At 40.5% G+C, this 23,174-nt stretch overlaps 1 protein-coding gene across 1 annotated transcript; it reads right to left on the bottom strand.

The window, feature by feature from the left end:
• Nucleotides 1-10,707: 10,707 nt before the first annotated feature.
• On the bottom strand, nucleotides 10,708-11,694 carry LOC139181570 (melanoma-associated antigen B16-like). The gene has a single exon (XM_070785072.1). The coding sequence runs from the start codon at nucleotides 11,692-11,694 to the stop codon at nucleotides 10,708-10,710; it is 987 nt and encodes a 328-aa protein (XP_070641173.1).
• Between the last annotated feature and the right edge of the window lie 11,480 nt (nucleotides 11,695-23,174).

Raw genomic sequence — 23,174 nt, forward strand, 5'->3', positions numbered from 1 at the left:
CACGACTTAGCTACTGAACAACAAAAAACAATGTTTAATTTTATGTACCATCTGAAGATGCCCCCACACTTTCTGAATGAAATATGTGTTCATTTTTAAACAGTTTGCTCAAGCAAAGAATATTCAATGTTTGTGACACTAGTCTTTCAGTTATTTTATATATTCTTAAAATTAAGGTGGTGCTGAAGTCTTAAATCTGTATGCATCGTGTTCTTTCAATGTGTCTAATTTCAATTTCATTGAACCAAAAAGTAATCTTTACTTACAAAGAAGTTTGTAATTCTTCCAGACATTATAAATTATTTTTTTAAATTTCAGCATTCAATATTTATCATTGATGTTGCAAGATTTGAAGGCACATAGACAATAGAAATAGGGTAATCTGACATTGTTACATTATGTTTATATTTTTATTTCAGTAGTGTGACCATTAGTCAATAGCTGGATGGTGTGATTAGTAGAAAGCTCAGCACTAAATTCAGAGAAGTGCCAAGGAGACAAAATGAATGTGAGAACAAAAGGGCCAACTACCTCCAGTGGACTAGTAGCATGGTTCAATAAGCCTTGATTAACAAGGCAATAACCATGGGTCCTGGAAAATGGAGGATGTAAAAGGAGACCAACTATCAGACCCCATTATCTAATATTCACACTGCCTATAATCACCAAATAGAATGAATCAAGGACTCTATCTGAACTATGACTGTATCTGTCTGAATCATTGGGATATATAAATAATAACAAGGAACTGCATCGATAAATACTAAAATGTTTTAAATAAATGAGATGGCAAGATATTTTGGGAAATTTCTGTATCTTCCTGTTAATTTTTCTGTAAACCTTGAACTGTCTGGAAAAGAAAATTAAATAGATGAGAGCTCTGTTACTATTAAAAACCATTATGAGCATTATTTATTAAGATTAAATGAGCCACACTAAATTTTGCCAATAATTATACTTGTGGCTTAACTCTTTATCCATGGACAGTGTGGGGGATAGGAATAATAATATAATGATAACATGGCCAGGCATTGAAATGGGATGCTCTCTGACTCAGTTTTGTTTAAGGGCTCAAAAGTCAAGAACCAAACAATTGTACCATATAATTCAAAGGTATACAAAGGTAGTAGCTGAAGAGGGGAGGAGACTGTTTCCTTTAGAGAGTTATTTGTGTGCTGTTGTTTGTGCCCATCTCTCATGAAGGCAAGTGATAGAAGGGGCTGTAATAAACTATTTAGGGAACTTTACATATGACATTCCCCAGAATATGGGGGTCATAAATCCCGATATTAGAAACAACGGCTAGAAGGTCTGAAAGTGAAAGTCGTTCAGTCATCTCTGACTCTTTGTGATCCCATGGACTATAGAGTCCATGGAATTCTCCAGGCCAGAATACTAGAGTGGGTTGCCATGCCCTTCTCCAGGGGATCTTCCCAACCCAGGGATTGAACCCAGGTCTCCCACATTGCAGGTGGATTCTTTACCAGCTGAGCCATAAGGGAAGCCCAAGAATACCGGAGTGGGTAGTCTATCCCTTCTCCAGTGGATCTTCCTGGCCCAGGAATCGAACCAGGGTCTCCTGCATTGCAGGCAGATTTTTTACCAACTGAGCTATCAGGGTCTGAAAGGATATACTAAACAGAGCGAAAAAGGGTTACTTGGAGAGCCAACAACATTTCACTAATGATAAGGCCAGGATGCCCGAGTATTCTTTAGATATGGGAAATGCAGAAGGAATCTAGTGTGATACTGTTTGGATCCCTCCCAAGAAAATTGCCTGAAAAAAGTATTAGGGGAGGAAGAAATGTCCTTCTACCTTTTCTAGGTTATTTTGGTCATTTGTGTTAGTTGCTCAGTCATGTCCAACTCTTTGCAAACATGGACTGTAGCCTGCCAGGCTCCTCTGTCTATAGAATTCTCCCAGCAAGAATACTAGAGTGGGTTACCATGCCCTTCTCTAGGGGATTTTCCTGACCCAGGGATCAAACTTCAGTTTCCCAAATTGCAGGCAGATTCTTTACCATCTGAGCCACCAGGGAAGTCCACTAGCTATTTTGGCTAGTCTAAGAATTAAATTGACATGAGACAGATTAACAGGAAAAAATAAAATTTAATCACACATATATAGGGACCCCATCAGAAAAATGAGACACAACACAAGTTAGGCAACTGAGGCTTTATGTGCCATCTGATGGAAGGAGAAGTAGGGGTCCCTTCAAAAGGGAGGCAGGCAATTCACATGGTGATGGAAAAATAAATATTTGCTAAACAAATGTTTGCAAAAAGTAGGGAAAACTACTAGGCAATTCAGGTATGACCTCCTTATGATTACACAGTGGAAGTGACAAATAGATTCAAGGGATTAGATCTGATAGAGTGCCTGAAGAACTACGGATAGGGTTTATGACATTGTATAGGAGGCAGTGATCAAGATCATCCCCAAGAAAAAGAAATGCAAAAAGGCAAAATGGTTGTCTGAGGAGGCCTTACAAATACCTGAGATGAGAAGTGAAAGGCAAAGGAGAAAAGGAAAAGATATACCCATTTGAACTCAGAGTTCTAAAGAACAGCAAGGAGAAATAAGAAAGGCTTCCTCAGTGATCAATGCAAAAAATAGAGGGAAACAACAGAATGGGAAAGAATAGAGCTCTCTTCAAGGAAATTAGAGATACCAAGGGAACATTTCATGCAAAGATGGGCAAAATAAAGGACAGAAACAGTATGGACCTAATAGAAGCAGAAGATAATAAGAAGAGGTGGGAAGCATACACAGAGGAACTATACAAAAAAGATCTTAATGACCTGGATAACTGTGATGGTGTGATCACTCACTTAGAGCCAGACATCCTGGAGTGTGAAATCAAGTGGGCCTTAGAGAGCATTAGTATGAACAAAGCTAGTGGAAGCGGTGGAATTCCAGTTGAGCTATTTCAAATCCTAAAAGACAATACTACTAAAGTGTTGCTCTCAATATGCGACCAAATTTGAAAAACTCAGCAATGGCCACAGGACTGGAGAAGTCAGTTTTCATTCCAATACCAAAGGAAAGCAATGCCAAAGAATGTTCAAACTACTTCAAAATTGCATTCATTTCATATGCTAGCAAGGTAATGCTCAAAATCCTTCAAGCTAGGCTTCAATAGTATGTGAAACAGAACTTCCAGATGCACAAGCTGGATTTAGAAAAGGCAAAAGAACCAGAGATCAAATTGCCAACATCAGTTGGATTACAGAAAAAGCAAGAAAATTCCAGAAAAACATCTACTTTTGCTTCACTGACAATGCTAAAGCATTGTCCATTTGACAATGGAGAAAAGAGAATCTCTTCAATCAGCAGTGCTGGAAAAACTGGATAGGTATGTGTAAAAAGAATGAAATTATAACATTCTCTAATACCATACACAAAAATAAACTCAAAATGGATTAAAGACCTAAAAGTAAGGCTGGAAATTATACAATTATTAGAGGAAAAGAGGCAGAACATTCTTTGACATAAATTACAGCAGTATCTTTTTGGATCCACCTTCTAGAATAATGAAAATAAAAAAAATTTAATTGGACCTAATTAAACATAAAAGTTTTTATACAGCAAAGGAAACCATAAACAACATCAAAAGACAGCCCACAGAATGGGAGAACATATTTGCAAATGAAATGACCAACAAGGGATTAATCTCAAAAATATAGAAATAGTTCATGTAGCTCCATATCAAGAAAGAAAACAACCCAATCAAAAAATGAGCAGATCTAAATAGACATTTCTCTCAAGAAGTATACACATGGCCAAAAAGCATATAAAAACATGTTCAATATCACTGATTATTCAGTTCAGTTCAGTTGCTCAGTCGCGTCTGACTCTTTGCGACCCCGTGAATCGCAGCACGCCAGGCCTCCCTGTCCATCACCAACTCCTGGAGTTCACTCAAACTCATGTCCATCGAGTCAGTGATGCCATCCAGCCATCTCATCCTCTGTCGTCCCCTTCTCCTCCTGCCCCCAATCCCTCCCAGCATCAGAGTCTTTTCCAATGAGTCAACTCTTTGCATGAGGTGGCCAAAGTATTGGAGTTTCAGCTTCAGCATCAGTCCTTCCAATGAACACCCAGGACTGATTTCCTTTAGGACTGGTTGAATATCCTTGCAGTCCAAGGGACTCTCAAGAGTCTTCTCCAACATGCAAATCAAAACTACAGTGACGTATCATATCACACTGGTCAGAATGGCCATCAACAAAATGTCTACAAACAATAAATTCTGGAGAGAGTACAGAGAAAATGGAACCCTCTTACACTGTTGGTACGAATATAAATTGGTACAGCTGCTATGGAGAATAGTATGGAGGTTATTTTAAAAACTAAAAATAGAGCTACCATATGATCTAGCAATCTGATTTCTAGTTAGACATATATCTGGAGAAAACCATAATTTGAAAAGATACGTGTACCTTAATGTTCATTGCAACACTATTTACAGGGCTTCCCCGATAGCTCAGTTGGTAAAGAATCCGTCTGCAATGCAGGAGACCTCGGTTTAATTTCTGGGTTGGGAAGATCTGCTGGAGAAGGGACAGGCTACCCACTTCAGTATTCTTGGGCTTCGCTTGTGGGCCACTGCATCCCTTAGTTTCATCACCCACTTCTTGTCTCCTCTATTCCTATGCATGATGCAAATGGTACTTCTTTCCTGAACAAACATTATGCTTACTTCTGGCCTTATACCACATTTCCATTCTGAAAGAATGTATCTTCTGCCTTGCCCCAAACACAATATATTCAAAATTTTAGCATTCTCCATTGCCCATCTCAAATGCCACTTCCTCCTCTGGGCTTCTGCTTGAATACTTTGTCATTTTTTACTTAGTAATACAATAGTCTGTCTACTTGTCATTGCTCTTTTTCTTAATTACAGATTTCTTTAAAGCAAGGGATGGTGTCTGAGTCACTCTATCTGACTGGCTTTTATGAGGTCTTGGAGACTCTGCTAAGTCACTTCAGTCGTGTCTGACTCTGTGTGACCCCATAGACAGCAGCCCACCAGGCTCCCCCATCTCTAGGATTCCCCAGGCAAGAACACCAGAGTGGATTGCCATTTCCTTCTCCAGTACATGAAAGTGAAAAGTGAAAGTGAAGTCGCTCAGTTGTGTCTGACTCTTAGCAACCCCATGGACTGCAGCCCACCAGGCTCCTCCATCCATGGGATTTTCCAGGCAAGAGTACTGGAGTGGGGTGCCATTGCCTTCTCCCTTGGAGACTCTGAGGTCAGTGTTATTTTAGAATACTCTAATTCATGTTTTAACTCTTCTAATTTACTCTGTAACACTTAAGCTTAGATCTTGTGATTAATCTCAATATACTATTTGCTGTGTCTACATTTCAGTCATGGTCAATTAGTGACATTTTAAAAGTAATACAGGGATCGCTATATTATGTTTAGCTCTTGAAATATATTTTAATTCATTTGTATATCCTTTTAGTTTATATTTTTCATTTTTGAAACTAAGATGTTGATATCTATAACCCAAATCCAATCCTGATGTTCATGTTTTTGTCTCCATATATAAAAGTTTGCCCACATATTTCTCCAAGAAGGGGAAGGGTTTTAGATTTTTAAGTAGGGTTTTAGATTTTTTCATAAGCCCAAGTTCACTACAAGTACTTATATGTTGCTACTTCTAGGTGAAAAGTTTAGAAGAGTGAAAGAAACTTTGATGAGTTTTAAACATATGGAAACATCTGTTTAAGAGAAGAAAGCAAACATCTGATTTTTTGCTAGCAAATATTAAGATGTGTTTTCTTATCCTGAGTATTTTCATTTTAATTAGAATAAAACATGTAAACTTTACCAGAAATTTTTTTCAGCAGCATTTCCTAGGATAATTCTTTAAATTCAATCCCATTTAAAGACTTCATGTCCTTAGGGTAACTGGCCTAAAGCTGCAATTACATTGCAGAGAGCTTTGACTTCAAGATAATTCTTCAGAAGAGTTCAAAGTATCCTGTTCAAGTTTATGGGTGACCAGAGAAGACTGTTAAGTATTATTACAGTTAACTTATATATTATAACTTCTCTATTGCTATCTATACATTTGTATTTCTTAATATTTAATTTTTATCATTTGAAAAGTAATATTAATGCTAATGTTTAAATATCAACTGTGATATTAAGATAAAATTAAAGCATATTTAAATGGAAACATGCTTTCTTTTCCCATTTATCTTTTTACTAGAAATAATGTTTAAGACTATAGATGAAATTAGATATGGCTTTTATTTTTCACAAATATAGGGTGAGCTTCTTTGAAGGAAAAATTTAAAATTTAAAATAAATAGACAGACATTTCTCCAAAGAAGACATACACATAGAGATATGCAGATCAAAACTACAATGAGGTTTTATCTCGTAACAGTTAGAATGGCTATCATCAAAAAATCTGCTGCTGCTGCTGCTGCTAAGGTGCTTCAGTCGTGTCCAACTCTGTGCAACCCCATAGACAGCAGCCCACCAGGCTCCCCTGTCCCTGGGATTCTCCAGGCAAGAACAATGGAGTGGATTGCCAGTTCCTTCTCCAAGGCATGAAAGTGAAAAGTGAAAGTGAAGCCACTCAGTCGTGTCCGACTCTTATCGACCCCATGGACTGCAGCCCAACAGGCTCCTCTGTCCATGGGATTTTCCAGGCAAGAGTACTGGAGTGGGGTGCCATTGCCTTCTCCGGATTTCACTTATACATGGAACTAAAATATGACACAAATCAACATATCTACAAAACAGACTCACAGATAGAGAGAACAGACTGCTGATGCCAAGGAGTTGGGGTGGAGGGGTAAGGGAAGAAAGGACTGTGAGTTTGGGATTAGCAGAGGCCAACTATTATATATAGGATGGATAAACAACAAGGTTCTACTGTATAGAACAAGGAACTACATTTAATATCTTGTGACAACCCATAATGGAAAAGAATATGTATTATATATAAATATAAAACTGAGTCACTTTGATATACAGAAGACAGTAATACAACATTGTAAACAAACGACAATAAATTTTTTAAAAAATTAAATAAAAATAAATGTGAAATAAAACATCAATTTATTTCAACTTCTATTAAAAATAACTTAATTGTGGAGAAGGCAATGGCAACCCACTCCTGTATTCTTGCCTGGAGAATCCCATGGACAGAGGAGCCTGGTAGGATACAGTCCATGGGATCGCAAAGAGTCGGACACAACTGAGCGACTTCACTTTCACTTTCTTTCACCATGATCATAGTATACTGAGAATTTTCTCCTTCCTACTGGTGCACTGACAAAACTTTAACTTGTGATTCTCTACCATTTGCTATGTGACTGAAAATACCTGGACAACTGCACAGATGCAGTTATACATATTGAAAACCAAGACTCTCTCTCGCTACCTACATTATCTATCCATCTTCTATGTAATAGAAATACATAATATATGTATTTATCTATCATCCAAATGTAATACTAAGGAACCATATTCTACCTCCCAGGAGGAGTCCAGAGTTTACAGAAATTTAGATACTGTAGATGTTTGCTTACTTATTTCAGAGTCTTTCCCCATTTATCACTTACAGGAAAGGTTTTGGTTTTTAACCACCAAGGTAAGCTCATTTATCAATTTATATGTCCAATAGCCTTATAACCCTCATACTCCCTTAGCCCCATTTTGTCTTACATCCACATATAACTTAAAATTAACTCTCATCAAAGAAATGGGTTTTTTTACCCTATTCTCAAATAAGAGGTACCATTAAAATTCTACTGAAAGTACCAAAATCTCATCTCTTGGAAATATAGTACCAAAACTAGTTGATTCTTTGCCAAATTAGACTTTGTCATTTGTTTAATCACTAAGTCATGTCCAACCCTTTGCGACCCCATGAACTGTAGCCCACCAGGCTTCTCTGTCCATGGGATTCCCCAGGCAAGAATACTGGAGTGGGTTGCCATTTTTTTATCCAGGGGATCTTCCTGATACAGGAATCCAACCTTGTGTCTCCTGCATTGGCAGGCAGGTTTTTTGACATTGAGCCACCAGGAAAGCCCACAAATCAGTCTTTACTCACCAGGTTATCTGGAAATCATTTTGAGAATGTGATGAAGATGTCCAGTGGTGATGATCAGGTATAAATTTCACTGTCAAAATTATCTTACACATGGAATGGTATATTGCTAACAGGGATTCCATGGTGAGGAATGGGACTGCCAGGGAATTGGAATACTCTTAAGTCAAAGGAAGGGCAAGTGATTCTTGGCTGTTGCACTGGGAGAAGGTGCAGGCTACAGAGGAGGATACAGAGAAGAGCTGGTAAGGAGGTTAAGGCTCCAATTTGGACATGAGGGCACACTACAGTAGACCCAGGGGAAGGGTGCTATAATGCACATACTGTAGGGGAATAAAAATAATCTTCCGTCTACCCTGCTAGGTTCTTGGCTGAGAATCCCTTGTAATAAAAAGACAGATTAATAGGGAGAAAACAAATTTAATTACATATATATGTAGTTATAGGAGAAGGCAATGGCACCCCACTCCAGTAACTCTTGCCTGGAAAACCCCATGGACGGAGGAGCCTGGTGGGTGGCAGTCCATGGGGTCGCTAAGAGTTGGACACGACTGAGTGACTTCACTTTCACTTTTCACTTTCATGCGTTGGAGAAGGAAATGGCAACCTACTCCAGTGTTCTTGCCTGGAGAATCCCGGGGACAGGGAAGCCTGGTGGGCTGCTGTCTATAGGGTCGCACAGAGTCGGACACGACTGAAGTGACTTAGCAGTAGCAGTAGTTATAGGAACCCCACAAATACATGAGACTCAAAGGAGTGATCAAATCAGGAAACTTTGGTAACTTTTATACAAACAATAAATTTGTAAAGAATTGACAAGGCAGAAGGGTTTGGGCTAGAAGTAGTAAATGGTGAAAGAGTAACAAGATTTCTTTACATCATCTCCTTGGCTCTCAATTCCTTTTTTCCTTCTTATAAAAATGCCTTCTACCTTCCTGGTACAGGGAGAGTACCTTTCACAGTAGAGACTTATCTCCTACTTTCAGGGGGACAAAGGAGGGTCACAGTGTCCCTCCTACATAGTTTCTCAAGTACTTTTAATTCAAAATAATCAATATTCCAAAGTGGCATATTCTGGGGTGATATATTCTGAACCCCTATACACAAAAGATGGAAATGCTATCTCCTGGGCAAAGTCAGCTCTCAAGGAACCCCAGGGTTAATGATAGCAATATTCTAGGTAAATGATGCCCTTTAGACGACCTCCAAATTGTATTTCATTATCATTTTCACCTTTCTTCTTTATATGTGCTTTTAGTACTTTGGATTCCAGGTCCTTTTTATCCCAAGAGGCATTAGGAAGTAGTGAGAACAGAAATGAATCAAGAGACAAAGGGTGGATCTCCATAGTTTTTTTTTTTTTTTTTTTCCATTCAAATCACCCTTATCTTCACTAATTTCACATTTATCAAAACATAAGCATTTCTCAGACTATGCAAACTTACACTGAAAATAATCTATTTAAATATCCCTTAAACAGAGTAGTCTCTGGCTCTCCCAGTCCAGGGCAACATTTGCCAACCCAGTGGTTTCTCACCTAGAGAAAGTTTCATTGTTATCTCTTAAAATCCCTTAAAGACAATATATGTAAGACTCACTTTGTGAATTATGTTAACTGGCACAGGGACAAGACTAGAAAAAACTTCCATTCCTACCCCAGTAAAGATTTCTCTTTCTACCATGACCCCGAAGTAACTGCAAGGTCCACTCCTGCCTTTTGAGTCTCAACTCTGAGACACACCATCTGGAGGTCTGATCACTGATTACCGCTCTATCAGTCCATCTCGCTATATATCCAATTTTAACTTAAAATGAACTCTCATAGAATGAATTCCGTCTTCCCCAAATCCTAAATTTCCTTGCCCCAGAGCATTTATACTTGACAGCCTCACATGGAATACCTCAAACTCCTGCTAACTCCTTTTGCTTGTCTGTTAGATATTATGAGACATTCCACCATTATTATTATTGGACTGTCAATCCTAGAAGTAAAAATTATAAGAGGAAGTTTTAGATCTTATTTATGCTACAATTTCCAGTACTAACATGGTGATTTCCAAAGAGCAAACATTCAATAAAAGTTAAGAAATAAAAACAAACAGTGAGAACGGGATCTAACTTATTGAACTTTATTTCTTATAATTTTATAAGCACGTTAGCAAATTCAAGCATTTTTAATTTAATAAAAGATATGAGGGCCATGGATTGAAATTCTTTTACATGTTCTCTGTTTCTTAAACTCAACTATTTTAATACTGATTTCCTTCACATTTCCAGTAAATGCCTACAGTAATGCCATGTTATATTGTTCCAGATGACGGATGGTTTTACAATCTGTTTTATAAAATTCTTACTATTAAGTCTCATTGTAAGATTAAGTCCGTAACCAACATTATTCACAAACTTGAAGATTATGAAGGCAACTAAATATATATTAAAAGAAACAATATTTGAATAATACACAGAAAAAATTCTTGAGTTACATATACAAAATGGTGACACATAGGCATGCACACTATCTTATTTTCAGTCCCACCTCAGACCTAAATTTTATGAACACTAACTGCCTCTTTGGACAATGCATGAAGAAACTATCCCTGACTCCCCTAGTTGGGGAAGAAGCTGCTAGTCTGAATACAAGAACCGGTAGTGGCAGAGACAATTGGCTGAAACTCTGGCCTGAGCTTTCTCTTTTTCATCTTCCAAAGCCTCTTCATACTGAGATGGGAAAGAACTTGGGTCAGTCCCATTAACCTTGGCCAGAAACTCCAGGATCTTCATCTTGGTGGTTTCAGCATAAGCTCTGGGGCCCCACAGGAACTCAGATTGCCAACGATCAGCGTTGACCACGTGCTGGAACTCTAGGTATCCTTCCCTCACGAAATCATTGAGGAGCTGCTTGAGCTCTCCAAAGAAGAAGTACTTCCTTCCAGAACACATCCTGGTAACATTCAGAACCTCCAAGACTTCTTCTTCGGTGGCACAGTTGCCCTTCATGAAGATCACAGCCAGGATAAGTATCAAGATGCCGGTCTTGGGCACGCCTGCTTCACCGTGCATCATGCCATCATAGGTGAGGCCCAATTGAATTAAAAGGACATAGCAGTGGTTGGTGGGATCCACTTCCTTCAGATCAAGGCCAAAGAGAATTCGTATGCACTCAGAGGCTCTCTGGAGGATATCAGGGAAATGGACTTCACACTTGTAGATGAAAACCTTCATCATATCAGCTTTTGTTACTGGCTGTTTCATTTGATACTTGAGCAGCAAGAAATCCACCAACAAAGCCACTTCTTCATTTAGAGGATCTCTGGGCATACTCACAGGGTATGACATAGCCTGTGAGGTGCTTAGACTATAATCTACATTTTGGCTAGGGGAAAACTCATCTGATTTGATCAATAAGGTGGTGGTGGTGGTGGTGGTAGTGGTGGCGGCAACAGATGAGTAGAAATTCTGACAACTCTCAGAAGTACTGGGAAAATCACCAGGTATTAGAGATTGGGAGGGTATATTGGTCTTCTTTGGTGTCCTGGAGACCTGTGCAACCTCCCAACCACGGGACTTACTGAAGGTCTTACGGCATTGACCGTACTTCTGATGCCGAGGCATGATGACTTTTGTGGATGGCAGTAGGTAGACAGGAGAATGGGCAATGAGATTCACCACCTAAGATAAACAGGGCGTATATGAGTGGCCTCAGATGCTAAACTATGGTGGCTTTTCACTTCCCGAGACACGGGGCTGGAAGTGGGGAGGGGAGCTGCCTGCCTAATTCCCTGGGCCTCTCAGGACTGACAACAGGGCAAGGGCTCTAAGAAGCCCCCTGTCCTTGGGTTGATTAGCCCAACAATCCTCACATCTGTTCCTCAAACTGAATTCTGGTTGGTTACGTGCCCGATTTATTTACTGCTTGAGGCCTCCAATCAAGGCTTCATCTCTGTGAGACTCCAAAATGGAAGTGAGGAGAACTTCATGATAGGACATGGAGAGCTGACAAGAGGAGTAGACGCTGTGCACACCCTTTGTCTTGGGGTCAGAGGGATTCCCTAAAAACTCACTTGGGGGTCTTCATTAGAATTCCTGCGTGGCCTGAGATGCCTTCCTGTGGCGATATGACACTGCTTGCCCTAGACTAAGGCTTCTACTCCCTCAGACTACAACGGCCAAACAAATCAGCAGCACTTCTGGCCGCCCCTGTCCGGGGACTCCCAGGGCTGATCGCCCGGCTGAGGTTCAGTTAGTTACTGCTATTCTGTGGGGGGTGGATCCCCTCAACACTCACTCAGAAGCCTTTGCTTTTGGACCCTGAGCCCCGCACACAAAAGCGGCCACCTCAATCAGACTGCTAAACAGGAAGTGTGTGGTAGCTCTGCCTGAACTTGCCTGTGCTTCCTGTGGTTGGGATGGAGCTCTCATCAGCTGGGTGCCCTCCTTTCTGGGACAGGGGGGTCCCCTAAGTCCTTACTTAGAGGCTTACCTGATACCGGATGGCACCCGTGGCTCCTCCGGCTGCTGAGTGGAGTCCGCACCTCAGATCGAAGCGCTCTCAGCCTGGCTCTCGGGAGGCGGAAGTCAAGGGGCGTGACTTCCGGTGACCCCTGCCCTGATGTCACCCAGGGCAACCAGCAGTGGCGGACATTGCCCGGCTCTGTTTCCGAGCAGAGGTGGCTGCGGGTTTGTATGCAGTCCTCACATTGGGTTCCGCCAAGCCCCGGATGCCTCCCTCTGTTGAGCTGACATCTTGACCCTCATACCAAGGTAGTCCTACCCAAGAACCCTTTAGAGTAACTGAGGGCGTGTCTCAGCCAGACAGCCTTGCCTGGAGCTGTTAGTATGAAAAGCAGCCAGCAGCCCGTTTGCCTGTGATCCCGCTTCATTCTCTGTTGTTCTTCTCCTGTGTTCCCATTCATGGGGTTCTTTTTTGGTTTGTTTTTCATGACTTAAGGCCTCCTGGGAAATGCCAGCAAAATCTTGATGAGTTCTCTTACCACAATCCTGCACTGCTTGGAATGAGTCATGTTCCATCCTCAATGGGAAATGGGGAAGTTGGAGCATGAGGCAGTCAGGGACCAGGTCAGGGGTTGGGCTGTCAGAGACAAATCACAATCTTCCTTCTCTTCACCAGGCTGACTCAGCCTCCCATACACATTCTGTTCTACAAAGTTTACTTTCTTAGAAAGGGACTGAAATGAATGATTTGGAAAGTACCTGATTCTTTGAGGTTATTGGACATTGCATATCAGAAATCATATGCAGATGATAAATATTCTCTTTCTTTTTGCATTTTTCTTACTTCTCATTTATTTTGCTATTGCTCTGCTTATGTTTTCCGGTGCACTCTGGAACAATGGAGTGGACTTGGGTCAAATACTCTTTCGGGGGGTTCTCCTTATATATCTTGTTTTTGTATCAAAGAGAACCTGTTTGCTATAATATGTGGAGTAATTTCAATTTTTTTGTGATTAAAAAAACTTTACATAACATGCCAATTAGTTTTTCTCTGATTATATGGGGGTGTGTGTTTGGGTGTGTGTGTGTTAGTCGCTCAGTTGTGTCCAACTCTTTACAACCTCATAGACTGTGGCCCACCAGGCTCTTCTGTGCATGAGATTCTCCAGGCAAGAATACTGCAATGGGTTGCCATTTCCTTCTCCAGAGGATCTTCCCCACCCAGGGATCGAACCCAAGTCTCCCACATTGTAGGCAGACGCTTTACCGTCTGAGCCACCAGGGAAGCCCCGATTATATGGTATCATTTCAGTTCAGTCGTTCAGTCGTGTCCAACTCTTTGTGACCCCATGAATCGCAGCACGCCAGGCCTCCCTGTCCATCACCAATTCCCAGAGTTTACCCAAACTCATGTCCATCGAGTCAGTGATGCCATTCAGCCATCTCATCCTCTGTCACCTCCTTCTCCTCCTGTCCCCAATCCCTCCCAGCATCAGAGTCTTTGCCAGTGAGTCAACTCTTCGCATGAGGTGGCTAAAGTACTGGAGTTTCAGCTTCAGCATCAGTCCTTCCAGTGAACACCCAGGACTGACCCTCTTTAGGATGGACTAGTTGAATCTCCTTGCAGTCCAAGGGACTCTTAAGAGTCTTCTCCAACACCACAGTTCAAAAGCATCAATTCTTTGGTACTCAGCTTTCTTCACAGTCCAGCTCTCACATCCATACAAGACCACTGGAAAAACCATAGCCTTGACTAGACGGACCTTTGTTGGAAAAGTAATGTCTCTGCTTTTGAATATGCTATCTAGGTTGGTCATAACTTTCCTTCCAAGGAGTAAGCATCTTTTAATTTCATGGCTGCAATCACCATCTGCAGGAGCCCAAGAAAATAAAGTCTGACACTGTTTCCATTGTTTCCCTATCTATTTCCCATGAAGTGATGGAACAGATGCCATGATCTTCGTTTTCTGAATGTTGAGCTTTAAGCCAACTTTTTCACTCTCCTCTTTCACTTTCATCAAGAGGCTTTTTAGTTTCTCTTCACTTTCTGCCATAAGGGTGGTGTCATCTGCATATCTGAGGTTACTGATATTTCTCCCAGCAATCTTGATTCCAGCTTGTGCTTCTTCCAGCGCAGCGTTTCTCATGATGTACTCTGCACATAAGTTAAATAAGCAGGGTGACAATATACAGCTCTGACATACTCCCTGTCCTATTTGGAGCCAGTCTGTTGTTCCATGTCCAGTTCTAACTGTTGCTTCCTGACCTGCATACAAATTTCTCAAGAGGCAGGTCAGGTGGTCTGGTATTCCCATGTCTTTCAGAATTTTCCACAGTTTATTGTGATCCAAAGAGTCAAAGGCTTTGATGATTATATGGTATAGTTGGCCTCTAAATCTAATCTGACCTAGGTGTCTAGGCCTAGAGTTTCAGTTTCTGTTGATTACAATTATCTCTTTCTGACTGTTCTCCTTTGCAATTTATATTTTGCTGAAAAACAGAATCTCATCTGAATATTCAAAATTAAAGGTACGATACTGACAGCTCAACAGGTAAGGAATCTACCTGCAATGCAGGAGACACAAGATATGCAGGTTCAATCCCTGGGTTGGGAAGATCCCTTGGAGGAGGAAATGGCAACCCACTCCAGTATTCTTGCCTGGAGAATCCCATGAACAGCCTAGTGGGCTACAGTCCATGGGGTTGCAAAGAGCTGGACACAACTTAGCACACACCCACATTTATAATAAATGATTTCTCATGGAAATTCTTATACTATAGTACACAAATGAGTACAAGGAACCCTGTTCACTGAACATTCAGCATAACAGTCATCAATAGTTGGAAGTAGAAGCCTGATCAGATTAGTAATTTTTTGGCCAATATGTTTGTTCTTTAGCAAGATCACTCTCGAGGTGATGATTCATATGTCCATTAGGAAAATACCCAATGTCTGTGTGCTCCTGTTTGGTCATCTTCACACTCTGATAATAACGATAATTTTTCCATTCTTCATTATGGGCTGTAGAATGAAAATTCTTTTATCCTCTCAGTTTTTACTTTATTAATTTTTCTATAGATGGAACTCTTTCCTTATATGCCATTAATTTATCCTGAGATATTGTTATAACATATTTCTAGTGTTCTCTTGTAATATCTAAATTTCTGCATTGATACTTTACATAATATTATACAACTATTATCACTCATTTCTATTTTTTCTTTTGTAATTGATAATACTTGTAAAATTATCTGCCATATAGATCTTATGTAACAGAAGAGACAGCATAAAAAAACAACATATTCTATCAGCTAGAGAGTGAGCAACAGTCATCAAGGGCATTAGTAAATCTGATGGAGAAAGAATGAAAAGTTTAGAGAAATACATTGGTCAGTAACAGAAAGAATTGAGGTGATATGAGCAATGGAGCCAGACATCCTGGGACGTGAAGTCAAGTGGGCCTTAGGAAGCATCACTATGAATAAAGCTAGTGGAGGTGATGGAATTCCAGTTGAGCTATTTTAAATCCTGAAAGATGATGCTGTGAAAGTGCTGCACTCAATATGCCAGCAAATTTGGAAAACTCAGCAGTGGTCACAGAAATGGAAAAGGTCAGTTTTCATTCCAATCCCAAAGAAAGGCAATGCCAAAGAATGCTCAAACTACTGCACAATTGCACTCATCTCACATGCTAGGAAAGTAATGCTCAAAATTCTCCAAGCCAGGCTTCAGCAATGCATGAATGGTGAACTTCCAGAAGTTCAAGCTGGATTTAGAAAAGGCAGAGGAACCAGAGATCAAATTGCAACATCTGCGGGATCATCCAAAAAACAAAAGAGTTTCAGAAAAACATCTATTTCTATTTTATTGACTATGCCAAAGCCTTTGACTGTGTGGATCACAATAAACTGTGGAAAATTCTGAAAGACATGGGAATACCAGACCACCTGACCTGCCTCTTAAGAAACTTATATGCAGATCAGGAAGCAACAGTTAGAACTGGACATGGAACAACAGACTGGTTCCAAATTGGGAAAGGAGTACATCAAGGCTATATATTGTCACCCTCCTTATTTAACTTATATGCAGAGTACATCATGAGAAACGCTGGGCTGGAGGAAGCACAAGCTGGAATCAATGTTGCTGGAGGAAATATGAATAACCTCAGATATGCAGATGATAACATCCTTGTGGCAGAAAGTGAAGAACTAAAGAGCCTCTTGATGAAAGTGAAAGAGGAGAGTGATAAAGTTGGCTTAAAGCTCAACATTCAGAAAACTAAGATCATGGTATCAGGTCCCATCACTTCATGGCAGATAGATGGGGAAACAGTGGCTGACTTTATCTTTCTGGGCTCCAAAATCACTGCATATGGTGTTTGCAGCCACGAAATTAAAAGACGCTTACTCCTTGGAAGGAAAGTTATGACCAACCTAGATAGCATATTAAAAAGCAGAGATATTACTTTGCCAACAAAGGTCCATCTAGTCAAGGCTATGGTTTTTCCAGCAGTCATGTATGGATGTGAGAGTTGGACGATAAAGAAGGCTGTGTGCCGAAGAATTGATGCTTTTGAACTGTGGTGTTGGAGACGACTCTTGAGAGTCCCTTGGACTGCAAGGAGATTCAACCAGTCCATCCTAAAGGATATCAGTCCTTGGTGTTCATTGGATGGACTGATGCTGAAGCTGAAACTCCAATACTTTGGCTACCTGATGCAAAGAGCTGACTCATTTGAAAAGACCCTGATGCTGGGGAAGATTGAGGGCAGGAGGAGAAGGGGATGACAGAAGATGAGATGGTTGCATGGCATCACTGACTCAATGGACATGGGTTTGGGTACTCCGGGAGTTGGTGATGGACAGGGAGGCCTGGCGTGCTGCGATTCATGGGGTTGCAAAGTCATGGGACATTACTGAGCAACTGAACTGAACTGAGCAAGGGAGTAGAGGAATTGGCAAATCTTCTTCCCCAAGTTCTCCATATAGTTTTCCTTCTTGGGCATTCATTTTTAATAGGTGGAAACTGGGACTGAGGCTGTACTGAAAGAATGCTGTCTGAGCAAATGATATGTTCCACTACAGCATCTTCCATAGTGATTTGAATTGTTCTGTATCACTAATAATTATAACCTGCATGGTATTGTTCCAGAGAAGAATCATCAGAGAAAACCATGTTGATTATGGACTCACTGAGAATCAAGAGGACATTATATGACTTAGATGCACTGCCATGCCAGGGTGTCTGAATGTGATGGGAACAGTGGGCAGGCAGATTTAGTGAATCAAGTAAAAGGGCCCCTTCAGAAGATAAATTATCACCATACTCTGCAGGAGGCAGACATCTTACAGTGTGAATTCAAATGGGCCTTTGGAAACAGTACTGCAGGCAAAGCTAGTGGAGGTGATGGAATTCCAATGGAGCTATTTCAAATATTAAAAGATGATGCAGTTAAAGTGCTGCACTAAATATGCTGCCCAATTTGGAAAAGTCAGCAGTGGCCACAGGACTAGACAAGGTCAGTTTTCATTCCAATCCCAAAGAAGGAAATGCCAAAGAATGCTCAAACTACTGCATAATTGTACTCATTTCACATGCTAACAAGGTAATGCTCAAAATCCTTCAAGCTAAGCTTCAGCAGTATGTGAATCAAGAACTTGTAGATATACAAGCTGGATTTAGAAAAGACAGAGGAACCAGGGATCAAATTGCCAACATCCAACAGATATAGAAAAGGCAATAAAATTCCAGAAAAAAAATCTACTTCTGCTTCATTGACTATGCTAAAGCCTTTGACTATGTGGATCACAACAAACTGCAGAACATTCATAAAGAGATCAGAATATCAGACCACCATACCTGCCTCCTGAGAAACCTGTATGTGGGTCAAGAAGCAACAATTAGAACCAGACATGGAACAACAGACTAGTTCAAAATTGGAAAGGGAGTATGTCAAGGCTGTTTACTGTCACCCTGCTTATTTAACTTCTATGCAGAGTATATCATGCGAAATACCAGGCTGGATGAAGCACAAGCCAGAATCAAGCTGGGAGAAATATCAACAACCTCATATAACACCACCCTAATGGCAGAAAGCAAAGAGGAACTAAAGGGCCTCTTGCTGAAGGTAAAAGAGGAGAGTGGAAAAGCTGGCTTAAAACTTAACATTCAGAAAACTGAGATCATGGCATCCAGTCCCATCGCTTCATGGCAAACAGATGGAGAAACAATGGAAACAGTGACAGACTTTATTTTCTTGGGCTCCAAAGGCACTGTGACTGCAGGTGACAGCAGCCATGAAATTAAAAGATGCTTTCTCCTTGGAAGAAAATCTATGACAATCCTAGACAGCATATTAAAAACACAGATATCACTCTGCTGACAAAGGTCCATATTGTCAAATATATGGTTTTTCCAGTAGTCATGTATAGATGTGAGAGTTGGACCATAAAGAAGGCTGAGCACTGAAGAATCAATGCTTTCGAACTGTGGTGCTGGAGAAGACTCTTGAGAGTCCCTTGGGCTGCAAGGAGATCAAACCAGTCAATCCTAAAAGAAATCAACCCAAATATTCATTGGAAGGACTGATGCTGAAGCTGAAGCTCCACTACTTTGATCTCCTGATATCAAAGAGCTGACTCATTGGAAAAGACCCCAATGCTGGGAAAGATTGAGGGCAGGAGGAGAAGCGGGTGACAGAGGATGAGATGGTTTGACGGCATCATTGACTCAATGGACATGTGTTTGAGCAAACTCCAGGAGATAGTGAAGGACAAGGATGCCTGGTGTGATACAGTTCATGGGATCGCAAGGAATCAGACCAGACTGTGGGACTGAACAACAGTAACTGCAAGAAGACCAAAAAATAGGTCCACACAGCACTAAACTGAGGAAGAACTTGAAGAGAATCAGTACAATGTTGGTCAGCATGTCAGTCACGGATATTTACTAGCACAGAGCAAGTCATGCAACCATCCCTATCTGCTTCACATACTTCATTCCAGCTGCACTCATCCTTTATAGTCAAGAAACAACAACTACTTACTCAAAAGTTATATGAACCTGGGACTTCCCTGGTGGTCCAGTGGTTAAGAATCTAACTTCCAGTGCAAGGGACACAGGTTTGATCCTGGTGTGGGAAGATTTACCATCCCGCGAGACAACTAAGCCAGCACTCTGCAACTACTGAGCATGCACTCTAGAGCTGGCCTGCCATAATAAAAAGCCCGCATGCAGCAACTAAGACCCAACCAAGCCAAATAAATACATAAATTTTGTTTTAAAAGTTACATGAACCTATTACTGCTTGTCATAAGGTAACCACTTTAGATTAGAAACATGAAATATTGGAATGAAGAAAGAGAAAAATGAAGAGTTAATTTCTGGGAAAATATTGTAAACTCATCATGCTTTAGTTTTGTTATGTGACAAATTACTGCAAACATAACAGTAAAAAAAAACAATGCAAATTTATTATCTCTTAGTATCAGTAGTCCAAGCATAGCTCAACTGCCCTCTCTGATTCAGGTTGTTTCCTCGTTGAAATTATGATGTTTACAGAGCTGTGTTCTAATAGGAAGGCTTGACTGGAGAAAAATCAACTGCCAAACTCATTCAGTTTGGTGTCACAGTTCATTTCTTTTTACCTGTACAACTAAGAGCTTTTTTTTTTTTTTCCTAATTCTATAAATCAGTTTTTATGGTTTCTAAAGGTAACCTGCATTTCCAGGTCATGTGACCCTTTTCACAGCTTTATTTTTGACATAGCATATTTCTTCTTCAGTGCCAGCAAGAGAGTGTAAGCAAGTCTTTCAGCAAAATGGAGTCAGGTTGTCTGTAATCAAATGAATAACATTCCAGCTTCTTGGACATCAAATATAATCATGGGTGTGATATATCTATTAGTGCCATATTCTATCAGTTAGAAGCAAGTCACAGGCCTTGCCCACACTCAAGAGAAGTAATATACAGAGGTATGAACACCAAAAAGTCAGGATCGTTGTGACTCCTTTACACTCTGTCTACCGCAACTTATGCTCTGAACTCAAACATCCAAATCTCTTCCTCATGCCAAATACATTCACCCTTTCCCAAGATCCCCCCAAATCTGAATCCACTATAACAGTAATTAAAAATCTAAATCTTATCATCAAAATAAGATGCATGTGCAGATGAGACTCTTAGAAAGTACATAGTTAAGTGTACCAAATGGGGCAAATACTTCTCTCTTTGTGGATCCCTGAAACAAAAGGAACAAATTATGTGGCCCTAAGACACCCTATATATAATACTGGAAAAGGCATAGGACAATGGCTATAAGCATTTCTGTTCAAAAATAGGAAAAATGGCAAGTGTTAAACATTCCCTATCTCATAATATTGTGAAATCTTATGTGACAAATAGGAATTACTTGAATAGATTTTAAAGGCATTGTAGGGGAGCAAAATTTTCTACCCTAAAATGTTTCTTTTGGGCATGAGAATTAATCTAGGTAGATTATTTTTAAGAGGCAGAAGAGTCAGGAAGTGTTCCTTTTTGTCTCTCCCTTAGCTGCCTAAAATTCAGCTAAAGGACTTGCTCCCAGAATACAGCTATCACTAGAGTATCTGTAAAGATTATGGGCTAGATGTGATGGGTTAAACCCAGCAGACCCTAGCGATCAGAGTCAACTCTGTGTCCAAATGCCTCTTCGTGGACCAGCAAATATTTGCTTAACAAATATTTGCTATTGCATATCCATATGAATTGCCTTCTTCCTTTTTAGAGACTAACTGCTATCTCTAACATCCTTTTTTTCTTTAGCTGAAGATGGAATCTGAGGTATGTGTTTCAGCCATATTGGGGAGCTACTTAGTTCTCTTGTGTCTATTTTGGAACATGTATTAAATGTTCCTCTTTTTAATCTGTCTTACACCAGTTTCATTTTTAGACCAGCCAGAGAACCTAGAAAGGTAGAAGAAAGTTTCTCCCTCTCTGACAGCCTTCATATAATTTTTCAAAGGCCACTCTAGGGGTTCTTGTTTCTCTTTTGGAGTTACCTTTCCTTTATTATGAAAGATAGCATGTGTTTACAACTGAGTATGCAAAACAATAACTTTGCAAACTGCAATCAAATGCAACAAGACAAGGGCCCAAAACATCTACTTTATTTCTGTCAGTTAACAGGTCCTCTCTAGTTTATTTAGGATTCAAGAGTAAATGCCAGGTCCCATTTTGCACCTCAGGCTTTAGTCTCACAACTGTGAGACAATATCTGAGGGATCTGTTCTCTGTTGAACACTTAAACACATATGATTTGTCCACCCCAAAGCTAAATTCAAACTTCATTCTCACTAAAGAACAAGGAGCTTACTGAATCCACAAAACATCATGGCTTGGGACATTTCTAGGTGACTGTTCTCCCTTGAACTATTGCCTTATGTTAGAGGGAAAAAATTTTCCCTCTACTTTTGAAGGTTTTTCAGTCTGGTCTAAGAATTATATAGACATGAGACAGATTAATAAAAGAAAATCAACATTCAATAATATGTATACATGGGATAGACACAGGACAATAGAATAACTTCCTAAAACGATTGAAACTCTCACATTAAGTGCCGTCTTCAGCTTCTTGAGAATATTCAGGGCAGTGGTTTGGAACTTCAAAGTAAAGGAATGCAATTCACATGGAGATGGAAAACATATATTTGATAAATGTTTGATGGACCATGCAGAGACAATGCAACACAGAGTCAACTTTGATCTCTAAGCCCTGTTGAGTTTCTCCCTTTACATCTAGCCCATAGTTTTTGCAGATACTTCCGGCAATAGCTCTATTCCAGAAACAGGCCCTTTATCTAAATTCTTTAGCCAGCAAAGAGGGAGATAAAAAGAAATATTTTGTGAGTTTTTTGTGTCTTAAAAATAATCAGCCTGAATTTATCCGGCTGACAAGAACCCTATAAAGCAGCCCTGCTGATGATCTTTCAGGAGAGCATGCACTCTGGAGCAAGAGCTCACACCTCTCCATTCTTTGATCACAATATAAGGCTTTCCTTTGCTTCTCAATCAGATGCAGATTTCTTCTATTGGAATGAGTAACTCTGGGCAGGAGGACCCTTACTGGGGCCTGACTCAAAAGCGTTGCTAACAAATTTTGGCAACCAAGATGTGATGGACCACGGCCTTTTTGCCTGCACCTATTTACTAGGCTCTGGGCTCACTTGGCTCCAGTGGGAGGACGATGGAGGCTTTGGGAGGTTCACATGAGGATGACTGATTCTGATCTTTGCCTACACTCTGATGGGGTAGGATGTCAGCAACCTTTGGTTGAATTCAGAGCAACTGTACCCAGCAACTCCATACCCGGGTGTGGGGTGCATATATTGTAGTCCCCAGGTTAATGTGGACTGTGACCCATTTGAAGAAGTCATACCATGGTATCATTGGGGATCAGAAACTAAAACTCATACATATCTGCCTGGCTGGCCTTCCTGAGGTACTGGACACCCAGGGATGGTGGAGACCTGTGGACAAGAAGCTACAGCAGTCTTGCCCACTGTCTGCCAGTAACTCTGTCCTCTTGAGCCCAGTAGAAGGCAGTAGGGACCACACTTAGGCTTTTTGCCCTGCTTGCCAACCCCCAAGGGTCAAAAGTAGC

Source organism: Bos indicus, chromosome X, assembly GCF_029378745.1.
Source record: "Bos indicus isolate NIAB-ARS_2022 breed Sahiwal x Tharparkar chromosome X, NIAB-ARS_B.indTharparkar_mat_pri_1.0, whole genome shotgun sequence".
NCBI classification, from domain to species: Eukaryota; Metazoa; Chordata; class Mammalia; order Artiodactyla; family Bovidae; genus Bos; species Bos indicus.

Excerpts from the sequence above, each read along its gene's own strand:
- LOC139181570 (XM_070785072.1), bottom strand. The coding sequence starts at position 11,694 with ATGCCTCGGCATCAGAAGTACGGTCAATGCCGTAAGACCTTCAGTAAG.